The sequence below is a fragment of the Cygnus atratus genome, chromosome 8, assembly GCF_013377495.2.
Source record: "Cygnus atratus isolate AKBS03 ecotype Queensland, Australia chromosome 8, CAtr_DNAZoo_HiC_assembly, whole genome shotgun sequence".
NCBI lineage: Eukaryota > Metazoa > Chordata > Aves > Anseriformes > Anatidae > Cygnus > Cygnus atratus.
Window position 1 is genome coordinate 7,212,356 of NC_066369.1, and position 17,341 is coordinate 7,229,696.

Sequence of the window (17,341 nt, forward strand, 5' to 3'; positions counted from 1 at the left end):
TAAATAGGTTGTTATTACCTACCTATCATTTCTGTGTTCGAGGCTTCTAGATCTTCGGCAAGAAACTCGAGCTGCTCGATTAATTCAGTCTACTTGGAGGAAATACAGGCTGAAAAAGGAACTGAAACTTTCTCAGGTACTCTTTGATTGTGCAATCTCATAGCTCCTACTTTGAGAAAAACTAAATAAAGAATATAAGTTCATTGTTTGGAGTATACAGGTTTATTAGAATAATAATTGTATTTAATTTTAGTACCATTATTATCCAAATTTATGGGCTTCTTGGTAATTACTAAAAAAAACACGTTTAAGACTATTTTAAGGTAGTTAGTTTTGTTTAAAGGTGATTATTCTTTAAAGGCTATTGTTCTTCAGGGTTTCTTTTAGTTTCTAACTAAAGCGTGGCACCCCTCAAACACATTTTCCAAGTCAAATATGAAACTGTTGCACTGCTTCCTTGAAACAAAGAGTTGTTCCTTTTTGATTCCTATTAATTTCTCTTTGTAGTTTTGTAAAATTAAACTTGCACATAACATAACATAACATAAACTTGCACGTTCAGGCGCTGAACCAAAGTGTTTTGAGTCAAGTTGCATGGTAGTTTCTTTCTTACTTTTTTGGTAGTTATGTCAGATCTTGTCATGGCTTTAAAACTATGACACCATTAAGGCTGATAAACACCATCACTGTATCTGAGATCTTTTAGAAACTCAAGCAGTGTTCAAGTGAAATATTTTGAGAATCTGTGACGTAAAGGGGGGATTTATTTATTTCCAATTTCTTTATTTTTTATTAAAAGTGTACAGCCTTAATGCTAATTATAAAACATTTCCTTTATAACTGTTTTTCAGTAGTGAATAGCAAAGCTGCTTGAGGGAGATGTAAAAAACAAAACACACGAGCTTTGCAGACATTATTTTGATTTTAATCTTGCAACGTGTGCAAGTATGCTCTGCCATATTACCATGTGGATAGCCTACTAGTAGGGATCTGACAAGACGAGCTACTTACTGAAGTATTACATCTGTAAGTTGCATTTTCCTGTTGCCCTGATGTTTATCAGTCTGTTTCTATGGCCTTTGGGTTACTATGAAAACACTGATATATGTAAACAAAAATCTGGGCTAGATGGACATGATCCAGTGTGACTGTCTTTGTACTCAGGTTATTTCAGTATAGCTGGAAAACACTGGTATGCCAGTTAATATGGATATCTTAAACTCTTATGAATGGAAACTAAAATTGAGGTTTAAAAAAGGTTTACTAAGGAGTGCTAAAAAAAACGGAGCAACAAGAACTATCAAGGTGGGAAGATGCAGATTTAGGTGATACCACACTTTTACAAAAAGCTTGGTGCTGAAGTAAATGTTTTCTGTTTCAGAAAAGTTCTTGCCGTAGAATAAAGAAAAGCTGTGTAATCAACAAGCCTAATTTTTATATGATTGCTCTAGATAGTTATTCTAATACATCAAAAGATGGGTGGAAATTGCATCCTAACTGTTCAGTGGAAATTGACTCTTTGTAGGAAAGAGACAGAGCTGCTTGGATAATTCAAAAACATGCAATAAACTTCTTGTCTCATCGACGTATCTTGAGGAAAAACAATGCAGCAGTGTTCATCCAGAAGCACTGGAGAAGATACTTAGCCAGGGTGAAGTTTTTAAATCTGAAAAAGACAAAACTGGAGGAAACCAGAAGTAAATCTGCCACAGTAATTCAGGTAATATGATATAAAATGAGATTACACATCAAGATAATATGATATAAAGTGAGATTCAAGGAAAACTCTCTGAAACCTATAAAAAAAAGGATTGCTCAGGGTCATTTGTGCTGCTTACAGCAGCAGCTGTTTTCATGAAAACATAATACACTTTTTTCGCTTTTTGAGATGTTTTGGTAATTTTCTCGCTCTAGAGAGAAATGGTAATATAAAAGTCTATACTTGTTCTTTCTTAGTAAATATTTTGTGCTGATATGCCATAAATATTAAAACACTGGACCATAAGCCAGGCAATGTAAGGACCAATCAGATCATTCTGGCTTGCTTCTTTGCAGCTGCTGAACACCAGTAAAGAAGCCAGACAAGAATTGGCCACCTAATGTTATACACCTGCAGTGGGCACTTTCAGAATGCCAGAAATTAGTTACCAGCTGGTAGTTAGTAGTTGATAGTTAATTCAGTTTCTCAAGATACTTTCCCAACTGTTACCCAAAGCCATATATTACATTCTTAGGACTTTTTGTAATGGATTTTAAAGAATCACTGATTTATCACATAGTTTAACAGGGAATCTTTTGTTGCCAGGGTAAATTTAGCACTTTTTTTCTGGAATTTAAAGTGCTAAAAAAGCAAGGTTTCAAGCATTTGGACATTGTTTTTTATGTAGGTATCTAGGCTTATCTTCATGGAGGTTAAGTAAAAGTACACAAATCTTAATAAGTCTGAGGACAGTAGTTGTCAAAATTAGACTTAAGCTATCATAAAGAAAATACTAAATTTTCTGTTTTTTCCTGCAGGCTTTTTGGAGGAGATACTCTGCTAGGAAAAAATATTTGCAGCTAAGATACTATGTTATCTTTGTACAAGCAAAGAGAAGGATGGTGATGTCTGTTTCTGCATATAAACGAATTGTTTGGGCTACTGTTACAATTCAGAGACATCTGCGGGCATCTAAGTTGGCAAAAGAAGATCGACAAAGATATGAAATCTTAAAGTCTTCAGCACTTATTATTCAGTCTGCATTCAGAAGATGGAGAAAACGCAAAATCCAGCAGAAAATTAGAGCTACTTTAGTGCTCCAGACTTATTTCCGAAAATGGCAATCTTCAAAACTGGCTAAAAGAAAGAGAGCTGCCCTTGTCTTGCAGTCTTGGTACAGGATGCACAGAGATCTGAAGCGTTATCTACATATTAAGCAAAGCATTGTCAAGATTCAGGCATGGTACAGGTGTCAGATAGCTAGACGTATTTACCAGCAGCACAGGGCACAAATAGTGACCATTCAGCAGTATTACAGAGCTTATAAATTAGGAAAAAATGAGAGAGGGAACTACTTGCGAAAGCGTGCAGCTGTAGTAGTTCTCCAAGCTGCTTTTAGAGGCATGAATGCACGTATACTATACAGGCAAACCAAAGCAGCTTGTGTTATTCAATCAGTATGGAGAATGAGACAAGAGAAACTAAGATTTTTACAATTAAAAAAACACATTACTACCTTGCAGTCACACGTGAGAAAATACCAACAGCTAAAAAGATACAAAGAGATGAAAAATGCTGCTTCTGTAATTCAAGCTTGGTATAGGGCATGTGTGGCTTCTAAAAAAGCAGCCTTGTCTTTCCAGAGGATGCGTCTGGCTACTATTGTCCTACAGTCTGCCTACAGAGGAAGGATAGCTAGGAAAGAGGCGCGCATATTGAGATCTGTGATAAAAATTCAGTCAAGTTATCGTGCTTATGTTGTCCGAAAGAGATTTAAAGACTTAAGAGATGCAACAGTGAAAATACAAGCTTTTGTAAAGATGAGACAAGCACGTAGGCATTATTGTGCGTTACTGGAGGCAACACTTTATGTCCAGCAAAGGTATCGGTCTCATAGATATGCTCTTCAACTTAAAGAAGATTATAGAAAATTGAAGGATGCTTGCATAAGAATTCAAGCTGTAGTTCGAGGCTATCTTGTCAGGAAACAAATACAAAAGTGGACAGAGACTGCAGTATTTCTTCAGGCACAATACCGAATGAGAAGGGACAGGACACATTATTTAATCATCTACAGAGCTGCTGTTGTCATTCAAAAACACTACCGTGCATACCAAAAACAGCTCTGCCAGAGGCAGGAGTTCTTACAAGCTAAAAAAGCAGCAGTGTGCTTACAGGCAGCCTACAGGGGTTATAAAGCACGCAAAATGCTTAAACTTGAATATAGAGCTGCTATTAAAATTCAGACTGCTTTTCGAGCTCATGCTGCGAGAATGAAGTATCAGGCCGTGATTCAGGCCTCCATTGTGATTCAGAGATGGTACAGAACTTGCAAGACTAGAAGCAGGCAAAGATTGACCTTCTTAATGACAAGAGCAGCTGTGCTTTCTTTACAAGCAGCATTTCGTGGCTGGCAGGTACGAAGGCAGATTCGAAGACAGTGTGCTGCTGCAACAGTAATACAGGCTGCCTTCAGAAAATTCATAGCTCTGAAAAGATTCAGACTTATGAACCACGCTGTACTAATTATCCAAAAACATTACAGAGCAAATGTCATAGGCCAAAAGCAACGGCAAGAGTATATTGAGCTGCGTAACTGTGTAGTACGTCTTCAGGCCATATGGAGGGGGAAAATGGTGAGAAAAAAAATTCAAAAGGAACACCATCTCGCAATGATTATTCAGTCCTATTACAGAATGCATGTAAATCAACTAAAATTAAAAAAAATAAGACAGTCGACTTTAGTGATTCAGAGATACTTCAGAGCTTACTATATGAAAAAACAACAACGTGCACTTTATCTAAAAACAAAGGCAGCTGCATTAGTCTTGCAGTCTGCTTACCGTGGGATGACTGTGAGGAAACAATTGAGGAAACAAAGAAAAGCTGCTACAACCATACAAACAGCATTCAGATCATACCTGGTGAAAAAGGACTATGTAACACTTAGATCTGCAGCTATAGTAGTTCAAAGGCACTATCGTGCAGTTATTCATGCTAAATGGCAAAAGCAAAAATACTTATCTTTAAAAACAGCTGTAGTCAAAATGCAAGCAATTTACAGAGGTGTGAAAGTCAGACGACAAATTCACTGTATGCACCAAGCAGCTATTTGTATTCAAGCCATGTTTAAGATGCATCGCATAAACATTAGATATCGGGCAATGAGAATGGCAGCAATTATAATTCAAAGACAATATAGAGCATTTTGTTTAGGTAAAGTACAACGTAAGAAGTACTCGGAGCTTAAGAAATCTGCCATTATCCTTCAGGCTGCCTGTAGAGGCATGAAAGTTCGACGAGACTTAAAAACTATGCACCAGTCAGCAGCAATGATACAGTCTTATTATCGAATGCACAAACAACAAAGGGATTTCAGAAACTTGTTGCTGGCAACTAGACGGATTCAGCAGTGGTTCCGTGCTTGTAAGGAGCGAAATGCACAAGTTCATAACTATATGACCATGAGAAGTGCTACGCTTCGCCTCCAGGCTGCATTCCGTGGCATGAAAACAAGAAGACTTGTAAGAACTATGAGTGAATCTGCTGAGCTTATTCAAAGAAGATTTAGAACTTTTCTCAGAAGAAAACATTTTATTTCCCTTAGGACAGCTGCTATTGTAATTCAGAGAAAATACCGAGCAACAAAACTAGCAAAAATTCAACGTCAAAAATACCTCTCATTCCTTAATGCTGCTGTTATCATACAGTCTGCCTACAGAGGCTTTGTGGTAAGGCAAAAAATGCAGCAGATGCATCAAGCTGCTGTGGTCATCCAGGCAACATTAAGAATGCGTAAAATTTACATTTCTTACCAAGCTCTAAGGCTTGCTTCGGTAATCATACAACAACGTTACCGTGCTTGCAGGGAAGGGAAGCGTGTCAGAGAAACATATTTAAAACGGTACAATTCTGTTTTAGTTCTTCAGGCAGCCTATAGAGGAATGAAAACAAGATGCTTCTTGAAGAAAAGGCATGAGGCAGCACTTACAATACAGAGAAACTACCGAATGTATAGGCAGTACCACCACTACAGAAAAGTTCAGTGGGCAACCCAGCTAATACAGAAGAGATACCGAGCGAATAACCTAAGGAATATTGCAGTACAGCGCTACTCTTCATTAAAGAAAGCAGTAATTTGTATTCAGAAGGCTTTTCGAGACATGCGTTTAAAAAAACAACTTCAAGAAAAACACCATGCTGCTATTGTTGTTCAGAAAAAATTTAAAGGTTTCAGAGAACGTCAAAGGTATCTCTCTCTTAAAGCAGCTACTCTTGTCTTTCAGAGAAGATACAGAGCTTTGATTCTGTCAAGGCAGCACGCTCAGGAGTATCTTCATCTTCGCAGAGCAACTATTCTTATACAGGCTGTGTACAGAGGTATCAGAGTGAGGAAGAGTATTGAGCATATGCATTTAGCAGCTAGTACAATACAGTCAGCCTACAAAATGCACAGGAATAGAAGGTCCTATCAAAATATGAGAATTGCAGCTATTGCTATACAGAACTACTATCGATCCTACATTAAACAAAAGGATCAACAGAAGGAATATCTGACAATGAAGAAATCTGCTCTTGTTATTCAAGCATCTTATAGAGGCATGAAGGAACGACAGAAACTGAAACTTATGCATGCTTCAGCAACTGTAATACAATCTAGTTATCGAATGTATGTACAACATAGGTATTATAAACAGTTGCACTGGGCAGTCAGAGTTATACAACAAAGGTTCAGAGCCAAAGTAGCAAAAGAAGCTGACATGGAAAACTATGCAAAAATAAAAAAGGCCGTCATTTGCCTACAGTCCTCTTTTCGTGCTAAAAAAGCAAGGCAGTTGTATAAAACCAATCTTGCTGCACTACGCATACAATCGTTTTTCCGAATGCATGTAGAAAGGAAGCGTTTTCTTGCAAAAAAAGCAGCAGCGATAATGATTCAGTCTGCGTTCCGATGCCAAAGAACAAGGACTCGCTATAAATTGATTCAGAATTCAATAGTTGCTATTCAGAGGTGGTACAGAGCATGCCACAGGGCTCGTTTACAGAAAGCAGAATACTCTGCTCAAAAGCAAGCAATAGTAATTATTCAGTCTGCCTGCCGTGGAATGAAAGCAAGAAAAACAGCAAGACAAATACGAGCCGCAAGGAAGATTCAGTCTTTTCTTTGGATGGCTGTGCATCGCAGAAAATTTATTCAACTTAAAACAGCAGCAATTACATTAGAAGCCTATTACTTAATGCATAAAGCTAAATCACAGTATGCAAGCTATAAAAAAGCAGCAGTTGTCTTACAGCGATGGTACCGATCCCGCTTGATTGTAAAATGCCAAAGAACGACTTACTTACAAACCAGGAAGAAAATTATCATTGTGCAGGCAAGGGTCAGGGGATTCATCGAACAGAAGAGGTTTCACAAAATGAAAGAAAGCGCAATAAAAATTCAGGTACTTTAAAATGTACAATAGTGTTTTTGTTTGTTTTAGATTAGTGCTATTATTTCAAACATATATGTTAAAACAGAATTAAGTTCTGAAGTACAGTACATCAGGTGTGTAGCATTTAGTATTGCAGAGCACAGAAATGAGTCTGTCTCTTGTTTTGGTTTTCCTTGCTGAAGCATTCATTTCAAAAGTGATATTCTCTTCCTTCTTTTATTTCCACTAAAATTTAACTATTTAAAATTGGAACTCTGACTTTTTTTTTTTAAGGACTTCTTTGGCCTGACTAGCTTCCACCTACTTAAATATTAACAGCTTAATTCTTTTTTTTTTTTTTTTTTGATTGGCATGCAAATGAAAGCTGTTTTGATGTGTTGACATTAGTTGGCACTGGTACTAAGTATAAAGTGAAGTAAATGGAACAAGTACAATTGCTGTATTCCTTAAGACTTCCTGATTTATTCTTGTCTTCTTGAATAACCAAAGTATAGTGGGTTTTTTGTTTGCTTGTTTTTAAAACATTAAATAGATCCAGAATAATTTTGGTGCCTAGCTAACATTTTGACAAAGAATTTGAGGAGACATATTTCATTCTTAGGGAAAAGTGATTAAACACTTTTTTCCTTCCCTCATTGATGGGATAACATATTAGTGTGGTTGGCAAGAAGTAATGAGAGTTGCTCCATCTCCCTGTAGCAAGCTAAATATCTGTCTAGTTAAAAAAGTCAAAGAGACCTGTTCCTCTGATGTGCTTTTGCTTTTCTTTGAGGATAAGGGAGGGAAGGTATTTCTCCTTGTTATTTATATTAATTATGATTTGTACTGGGAGTCATTTTTATTTTAAATTAATATTCTGTCGTTCCTTCTGAGAGAAGTTTTACATGACTTCCCTTGCTGTTCTTAATTATTATACCCTAAGGTAAAAGGAAAGAGGTTTGTCTTCAGGACATTACTGGAATGAAAGGAGGGCTTTTTTCCCCAGATCAGGAAGGAAAGGGAAGTAATCTCTAATAACTGTTCAGGTTGCTATTACTATCCTGTTGGAAAGCACAAATTTTTTTTTGGTAGATAAGAAAACAAGTGTGCCTTCCTCACTTCTGTTCTTTGGAGGGTTGGGAGGGAAGTGGCAGCCTTTTAGCTATTTTTCTGAATATTTACCATTATATATCCAGAACAATACAAGTATGATGTTTTCACTTAAAAAGCAGAAAACAATTAATTGGGAAATCAGAGCTATTTTAAAGTTAATTATACTGTTGGTTTATAACAAGTTAGTTACTGTAGCAATAATTAAAAATATTCAGTCATCTTCAACGCAATGGTCAATGCCATGCAAGTGAGTAAATATTCCAATATTGTGTTTGGCTTTCAAGGCATATTTTCGTGGATTTATTCAGAGGCAACAATACGTTCGGTGCAAGTCTTCTGCTTTATTAATACAGCAATACTACAGAGCGTATCGGATGCGAAATGTTGAACAACAAAGGTACAATCAAATCAAAAGAGCTACTATTAGAATTCAGGTAATCCCAGAAGGTGTTTCTGGGTATTGTGGGTTTTAATTTGGGGGTGGAGAGCGGTGTTGGGATGTGAGTTGGTTTTTTTTTTTTTTTTAATCTTTCTTTTACTTATTTCTTCATTACATAATTATTTACAGACATTAGTGGCATTTGTGGTATTTCCTTAAATGCGTTTTTAGTTGTTTTAGAAAATGTCTCCTGAACGTATATAATACTGTAGAGCTAGGAATCCTAAAAGCCTTTCATGCTAACGGGACTTTTTGTCTTTTAATTTGGTTTGTTCCATTAAAAAAATTCAAGGGTGTGTGTTTTTTTGTTTGTTTTTGTATGTTTAATAGGCATCATACAGAGGATATAAAGCCAGGCAGTGGGCTAACAAAATGCGAGCAGCAAAAATAATTCAAGCGTGGTTTCGAGGCTACAAAGCACGAAAGGAATATGCATCTCTAGTAAAAGCTGTACGTGTTATTCAGAGTCACTTCAAAACAAAACGGCAGAGGACCTGGTAATGTTGAATTTGACATAAATTTTACTTTTAAATATAACTCTACTTTTAATTTTTTTTATTATATAATTATTTAGTACTGCTTTGCACTCTGGCAAATACCTATACATTTTCAAGCTCTGATCCTCAAGCACATATGTAATATGCATCAGTCCTGTTGATGCTAATATAATTATTCTTTTGCACATGATTTCTCTTATGTTTAAATATTTCTCTGGACTGGAAGCTACCTCACAATCTTAAATTTTACATAGTAGGGATTTGGAAAGACTAGGGCTTGATTCTTTTTTTTTTTTTTCCTATTTTTATAGGAATGATGTTCTTGATATTGTTAAAATTATAATGTAAAGTTAACAGGATGAAAAAGCTATTTCTTTATAAGCACGATGGATTAGTTAAACTACTGTTTATTTTGCCAAAATGATTTTACAATAAATGCTCTCCTAGGTCAGACGTGTTTCATCCCATTCAGAACAGTGTTCTGCCAGTAGCAGTAGAAAATGCTGGCTGGGGAGAGTACATGAACCTGACCACTTTCTGAGGTCTTCCCTCAGCATCAGTGTTTGTTAGATTATGAATGCTAGAGCTTATGTCCTTGCCTATTGTCTTTAATATCCTTCTAAGGACTTGTTGTATGTCAACTTGTGTAATGCTTTTTTAAATCTGCTGCTGCCCCCACAGCTTCTTTTAGCAGCAAGTTCTGGAAGTACCTACTGTGGGGGAAAAAAGAAAGTATTTTAAACCAGTCTTTCTACTGAGATCACTGGCTATTCATCCCCTTGTTTCAGTGTCGCAAGCTTTGACTGATAACAGCTTTACTTTCAGCATATCTATCTAAATTATTTTGTAAACCTTCACTCTTTCTGTGTCTGTCTCTCCCTCCCTTCCCATTTTTTTTCTGATCTGAAGCATCTAGTCCTTCTAAGTTTTACCATCTTGGTCAGTTGCTCCATCTTCTGTATTTTCTTCATTCTTCCTTGACTCGCTCCATCCTCTCTGAGATGTAAAGACCAGAACTGCACATCATCCTTAAGACAGGAGTATGCCAACATCTAATATAGAAGCAAAATTTTGCCTTCTGACTTATTACTGGTGTCCTTCCTGATGATGCCCTTACAAGTTTTTGGCTTCCATTTTACACTGAACATCATTTAAAAAAAAAAAGGTGATATTGGGAAGAAACAATTTATTTTTTTCTCTTCCATTTAGTACTTCTGTGTTTTCTTGGACTATTTTAGTTATTTCAGAGTGTTTAGGTATTGATTTTTAATAGAGATTGTATATGCATATTTTATAGATATAATGGCTTGTCCAAGCTGCCTTTTTCATTTCCTCACTTCCTGTCTCCAGATGCTACATGTTCTACTTTAAACTTCATACTTAAAAATGTTAAGTGTTCTCAACTTTTAGGAAGCCTAAAATGCATTTTCATGTTAGGTTTTTGAAAATGAAGTTATGTGCACTTACTATTCAAAGAAGATGGAGAACAACCCTTACTGCAAGAATGGTTCAGCTTCAGTTTCTGGCAACTAAGAACGCTGCAGTTAAGATTCAGTTGGCATATAGACAGTACAGGGCTAGAAGACTTTTAAGAAAGGTATGTTTTCACTTGCACTCTATGTCATGGTTATATTAAGTTTTCAATGTATTTGTGAGTTTTGTCATCAATCTGGAAGTGTACAAAAGAAAAAGGTGGTGTCAGAACAAAGATTGTTCAAATCTAAACTGCTTTATCTTTAAAATATTCAATTTCTTTTTTGCTTAGACCAGCTAGGTTGTCTGTTGTTTTTGAACAGTTCCATTTTGTTGAATTGTCCTTGTTTATGCTGATAACATAAAATGTAAAAATGATCTGTTGACCTTATTGCTTACAAAGAACTAAGTTATACCAATATTTTGACCACCTTTAGGTAAGGGAAAAGACATTCCAAATTGTGAAAGTAGATTTTTACATAAACTAGTGTGGTGTGAGTTTGCTTATTTCCTATTTTATTTTTATTCTTTATCTGTGTTTTAGTTCTAGAAAAAAAAAATCCTTCATAAGAAAAGAACAAAAACATAAATGTTCATTGATCGGGACAGGAAAGAACTAAACTTTAATTATCAATGCGCTATTTAAAATCTTTTTCAGAAGCTTCAAGCTGCATGTTTGATCCAAGCAACATACAGATGTTTTAAGGAGAGAAGAAAATTTATTCAACAAAAAGCTGCTGCTGTGATCATCCAAAAACATCTGAGATCTTGGCAGGAAGGCAGGCTTCAATTTATGAAATACAATAGATCTAGAAGAGCTATCATTAAACTGCAAGCATTTATACGGGGTTATTTAGTCAGAAAAAAGGTTGGTGTACTTCACATTATAACTACTTTTGGTGTAAAATATCTCCATAGCAATTTTAGCATTAATTCTAGCTGGCAAAAAGAATAACTTTTTTTTTTAAATGCTTGTGAAATCTTTTTGGTTTACCCATAAACTGATCCTTTACACTCATGCATGCTTACAATGAAACTGTTCTATCTGTTAAAGTTGTTACTTACAATCATTTCTATGTGTTACTGTTCAGATTAGAGAGACCTAGGACTGAGGAAAGGTATCTTACTTAGTTCTGAGGTAATGACTTCAGCGGTCATTATTCAGCATCTTGCTGAAGTATACTTTGCTGTGTGCTATGGTCTTTGCATAGATGATCAGTTATCTCTGGGTATGAAAATTAATGACGTTCTTTTTTCTGTTTTCCTTGACAGATTTCAGAACAGAAACAAAAGAGACTTCTTTACTTCATAGCAGCTGCATATCATCATGTCTCTGCAATTAAAATTCAAAGGGCCTATAGGATTCACCTCATCTTAAAGCTTGCACAAAACCATATCTCATCTGTTCTTATAATACAGGTTAGTCTAATTAAGGTTGAATCTTTTCGTGTAACATAGTCTAATCTATTTTGTCAGCTGAGCTGTAGCACTAAGATACGGTAGTTCCTTCATATGTGAAAATAAAGCTAAAACACAGAGACTACAGTTTATTAAATAATGCTGCTTATAGCCAGCTAAACATAATAAAGTAGATCTCAGCAGGCTTTGGAGGTCTCCAGAGTGGTCACTAGCTTAGTCCCATCGGCGGAAGGAGTTCAGTATTAGATAAATTGAGAGGTAACAGTAAACAATTAGACAAGCCTTTGGTAAGATTTGGCATACAGAACACTATTTCCCCTCTCTATAGAGGGGAAGAAACAGACCTGGGAAACAGGAAGTGGAGTAGTGGTTCTTCCTAAAAGACAGCTGAGAAAAAACCAGAATGCTTCCCTACCTGCTCCTAGCTGAGGAAGAGTTCTGCAGTTGAGTTTATTTTGCAGTCATTCATTACAGCCACCACTAGGCAGATCGCAGCAGAGTCATGGCGGTCAGGTGAGTGCTAGGGATATTTAGTGCCTGTATGTCAAAACTCATGTTAAAATAGTTCTTTGTTTTTTACCAATGCTTGTTTAGGAAGGGAAGTAAGAATTTAGGGAGAAGTCTTAAGTAAATAAATAGAAATCTACTTTAATTTTAAACAGAGATGGTTTCGAGCAAAAATGCAACAGAAAAGATTTCGAAGAGATTATCAAAGAATCATTCAACTGCAACGTATGATTCGAGGCTGGCTAAATCGCAGAAATGATGCAGCAACCATAATCCAACGAAGCATACGAAGATTTCTTGCCTGCAGACGTAACAGAAAATTTGCCATTGGAATAATTAAATTTCAGGTAAATACCTGTTAAAAGAAAACTGCAGTTTTCTTTGTTTTTGTTTCATGGGCTTTTGGAGAGAGGACTAATGTAAATGTTTACATTGGTTGTTGAATTTATCAGTTAAATTACAAGACAAGCCAATTTCAATTCAAAATTAAGTGCAAACAGATGAAGTAATATTAAGCAGATACTGTTTGATGTGACTTTCGGGAAGTGTGAGGGGGTATGTATACATTTGTGTTTGTTTTGTTCTTTTGTTTTGCAAATGCACTATTTGGAAAATTAAACACTGAATGTGATTATTGGGTAGTTACTTAAAAATGAATAACCAAAGTATTTAAATAGTTAATCAGACTTGTATTATGTTGATTTGGAAAGCTAATGGAATTCTGTTCTATTGTCTCTTCTGTTCACAACTTTTTGGGGGGGGGGCTTTATGAAATTCCTTTTCTATAGGCGTTGTGGAGAGGATATTATTGGAGAAAGTGTAATGACACAGCAAAAACTAGAGCTTTAAGGCGCAGTTTGGAACAGGCTAATGAAAAGAGCAAAGAAGAAAACAAATTGTGCAACAGAACTGCAATTGCTATTGAATACCTTCTAAAATACAAACATCTTTCATACATTCTTGCAGCATTAAAGCATCTAGGTCAGTATTTTGTTTTATTATGGAATCATATTAAATCAATAATGGTGTTTTTTACTTCTTTACAAGTTCTATTTAAATTTAAGTGAAAGATCTGTAATTTTGAAAATAAATTGCTTGAACTTAAGAATCTTCTTCAAATGTTCTATGTTATAGAGGTAGTTACCAGACTCTCCCCACTCTGTTGCGAAAATATGGTCCAGAGCAGAGCAATCTTCACTATTTTTGTTCTGATTCGAAGTTGCAACCGGAGTGTTCCATGTATGGATGTGATCAGATACTCAATTCAAGTTCTACTTAATGTTTCAAAGGTAATGTTAATATTTTCTTTTGCAGGGCTATGAACTGTAGGCTACTTTATTGCAGTTTTTATTTATCCACAAAATTGCTGAATGAATTTAAAACAAATTGAACAATTTTGAAAAGCAAAAATAAATCTGAGTTTTAATTAGGTTATTTCTTAGGAAAATTAAATAATTACTACATTTGGTAAAAGAAAATGCTTCCATGGGCATAAAGTAGTGAATTTTTTTAAACTGTTTACATTATTAGGATACCCCAAGTATTGTGTAGAAACGGGTAACTGTAGTAAAGATAAACTGTCAAGTTCTTAAAGTAAAAACATATATGTTGCAGAAGATAGGATACTTTTCCAAATTCATGTCAGAGAATAGATCATTTCTTACGGAGCTGATCATTTTCATAAATACTTAAAGTTGTAGTAGTACTGTAGATATTGACTCTGGATTGATCGATCTAGAGTTTTTATTCTGAACTTTATAAAACTTTAACATAATATTTTGATCTTATATCCAAGTTACAGACATTTATTTTCAAATACATTTTTCTTATTTCAGGAAAAAAAAATATTCAGGCTACATCTATTCTTAATTTTTTCTAAACCTATTGTAATTTGTTATTCTATTTTAAATGTAAAATCCAGTTCTGGGGATTTTTAAATGAGGGGTTGGGAGCAAAAGGGTAGCTTTTCGTAACGCATTACAATGGCATAACATGCAAACGTGATTTTTATCACTTGGATGCCAGACCAGCTGCAAATTTGGTCAAGGGAAGAATGTGGATTTTGCTTTTTCATCTAATCTGAAAGTTATGTTGAGGATCTGTCTATATAAGACTTCTTGTCTCTTTCTTGTATATCAGTATGAAAGAACTACTCAAGCAGTTTATGAAGTAGAAAATTCCATAGATACGTTACTAGACCTACTGCAAATGTACAGAGGAAAAGCTGGGGACAAAATTTCAGAGAAAGGAGGAAGTATTTTCACAAAGACTTGTTGTTTGTTGGCTATCCTTTCAAAGGACTCGAAAAGAGCTTTGGTAAGACTTAGTGTCTTGTTTTTAATAGTTTGATTTAATGGTATTTTGCTTTTCATTTATGTTTTGGTGTTGTGTTTTTTTTCTTCTCTACTAATACCAATTACAGCTGTAAGGTTAATTATAACTAAACTCTGTTGATGGGAAAATGCAATTCCAGGATGCTGAAAACAGTTATTACTTAGAGTTCTGTATGCCCTCGTCACTCAGAGCAGGTCAATATGTCACTGAATTTCTGATCCTGCAATCCTTGCAAGATTGTTATTGCAATCACTACTTTCCACAGTTTTTAATGAGTTTCTGTAATCATAGAATGGCTCGGGTTGGAAAGGACCTTAAGGATCATTTAGTTCCAACCCCCCTGCCATAGGCAGGGATGACACCCTCAAGTTGCTCAGGGCCAAGTTACTTAGCATTAGATACAGTTTATTTGCTGCTTAATTAACTCTCCCCATCCCCCCATTTCTGAAAGTTTACTTTTGCTTTTCAGATAAGGTTAAGATCATTATTGTCTGTAAAAACAGGCAATATAATTGCTCATGACTTCATGTTGATACATTCTATTGTAACAGAGACATAGCCTGTTTTTGAAAGAAATTTCCTTTGCTCGTGCTTATTAATAGAATCTCCAACAAGATTATCAGGATAATCTGAGTTCTATGCTACAAATAGGTATCATCTGTTTATCCGTCAGATAGGAGCACTTAAGTTATCCAGTCACCTCTGACAACTGTGTTAATCTTTCATTGATACGAAGATGCACATAAACACTAATTTGTCTCTGTATCACTTGTTGCAGACATATGCCAGTGACATATTAAAATGGTTAAAGTGAGAAATTAGTAAAATATGACCTGCGCTTTTTTATTTTTCTGAGGTCTCAGGTGGTGTTCCAATTACATATTTTGATAGCAATAGACCACTGATTTGTAGTAGGTGTGCTGGTTTTGAAGCAGTTTCACTGTACTTGTGGATAGAAGTTCAGCTTACATTAAAAATGTTCAGTTTTCATTGAATAAAGTAGATTTATTGATCTAAGTTGCTTTCAACTTTGTAGTATTAACTATGTATTGTTTTCACCTTTTCTCAGGAAATCCGAAGCTTGCCAAGAGCTGTTGCTTGCATTCAAAGCCTCTATAAACTTACAGCTCGTAAATGCAAAATGGATGCAGAGAGAACACTTGTGAAACAGAAGACAAACCCTTTAATTAGTGGAACTTCCTTTATTCCAGTAACTCCTCTGAGGACAAAAACAGTTTCAAGGTAAGAGCTTAAAAATTAGTCTGCAGTTTTTGCAGCAGCAATATGCCATTTTAATAAACCACTGTTATTTCAACAGAATTAAACCAGACTGGGTTTTGAGGAAGGATAACATGCAAGAAATTGTGGATCCTCTCCAAGCAATTCTGATGGTGATGGATACACTTGGTATTGCCTGTTACTGAAATGTAAATAAAATATATGAAAGTGTTTTTGTACAGTATGTATGTAGGAGGCAGCTAAATGGTTTTAAAATAAAACAAATGTGTTAAACTACCCTTTAATTTTTTTTTTTCAAATTGCAGAGAACTTTTTTGCGACTTTTTTGTATTGTATACAGCTTTTGAAATCCTATTTTGTACTGCTAGCAAAAACAATTGTACAATAAAATCATTTGTTCTTGACAATTTTTCTAGTGCGGTAATGTGTTGTTCTTATGCAACTGTGAGTCTTACCAATAGCATTGTATTCCTCAGTCTGATAAAGTATTGCAGAGTTGTTTGTGTGGGACAGTTGTGTTGGCTTATCTGACCTGGAGAGCTCTAGATAGGAAGGACAGATAGTCGGCTGATTTTGAAACTGGTTAGTGATTTCAGGGGCTTGAGTTCACTTTCTAGTGAACTTTGAGAGATCATGAGTGACCATGGGAACATTTCTTTAATGCTGCAAGGTTATGATTGAACACAGGGATGTTATAAGGGTGAATTTAGGAACTCACCTGTTACTTTAAGGGGAGGTTATTCTGGGAGTGCTTTCTTCCTTTGAAGTCAGCAGTACATATAAGCATGGTTCTCATCCAGCTGAAGAGATGGTGTTCATCACAGAATCTCCCTTAAATTATGTTCTATTGTGCCTTGAATTTGTGTTTTCTTAGAGCAAATCTTCCCCCAAGGTTTGGAGATTGTCTCCTAAGGGTAGAATTTGATGCTAAATCAACATGTAGCCATTAGTCAATCAGTTCAGAGAACCATAGAATCATTAGGTCTGGAAAAGACCTCCAAGATCAGCTGGTCCAACTATCCCCCTACCACCGATATCACCCACTAAATCATGCCCCTAAGCACCACATCCAACCTTTACTTAAACACTCCCAATAAAATCATAGAATCATTAAGGTTGGAAAAGACCTCCAAGGTCATCTGGTCCAAACACTCCATTGTTAAGAAATTAATCTGACTTCCTTAGGCAATAATAAGGTTCCATTTCT

General features: G+C 35.6%; 1 protein-coding gene across 2 annotated transcripts in view; it reads left to right on the plus strand.

Moving 5' to 3' along the window:
- Nucleotides 1–16,545, plus strand: part of ASPM (assembly factor for spindle microtubules) — a 28,789-nt gene extending 12,244 nt beyond the window's left edge. The window contains exons 16-29 of one of the 2 annotated variants that reach the window (XM_035537271.2): nucleotides 8–136; nucleotides 1,526–1,720; nucleotides 2,518–7,143; nucleotides 8,511–8,660; nucleotides 8,996–9,162; nucleotides 10,600–10,759; nucleotides 11,294–11,503; nucleotides 11,908–12,054; nucleotides 12,717–12,908; nucleotides 13,350–13,542; nucleotides 13,696–13,850; nucleotides 14,701–14,877; nucleotides 15,965–16,137; nucleotides 16,214–16,545. In XM_035537271.2, the coding sequence (XP_035393164.1) occupies nucleotides 8–136; nucleotides 1,526–1,720; nucleotides 2,518–7,143; nucleotides 8,511–8,660; nucleotides 8,996–9,162; nucleotides 10,600–10,759; nucleotides 11,294–11,503; nucleotides 11,908–12,054; nucleotides 12,717–12,908; nucleotides 13,350–13,542; nucleotides 13,696–13,850; nucleotides 14,701–14,877; nucleotides 15,965–16,137; nucleotides 16,214–16,319 (6,780 nt within the window). In that variant the 3' untranslated portion in view covers nucleotides 16,320–16,545. The remainder of the gene's footprint in view (nucleotides 1–7; nucleotides 137–1,525; nucleotides 1,721–2,517; nucleotides 7,144–8,510; nucleotides 8,661–8,995; nucleotides 9,163–10,599; nucleotides 10,760–11,293; nucleotides 11,504–11,907; nucleotides 12,055–12,716; nucleotides 12,909–13,349; nucleotides 13,543–13,695; nucleotides 13,851–14,700; nucleotides 14,878–15,964; nucleotides 16,138–16,213) is intronic. The other variant, XM_035537272.2, reaches the window with a different exon arrangement.
- Nucleotides 16,546–17,341: the final 796 nt, after the last annotated feature.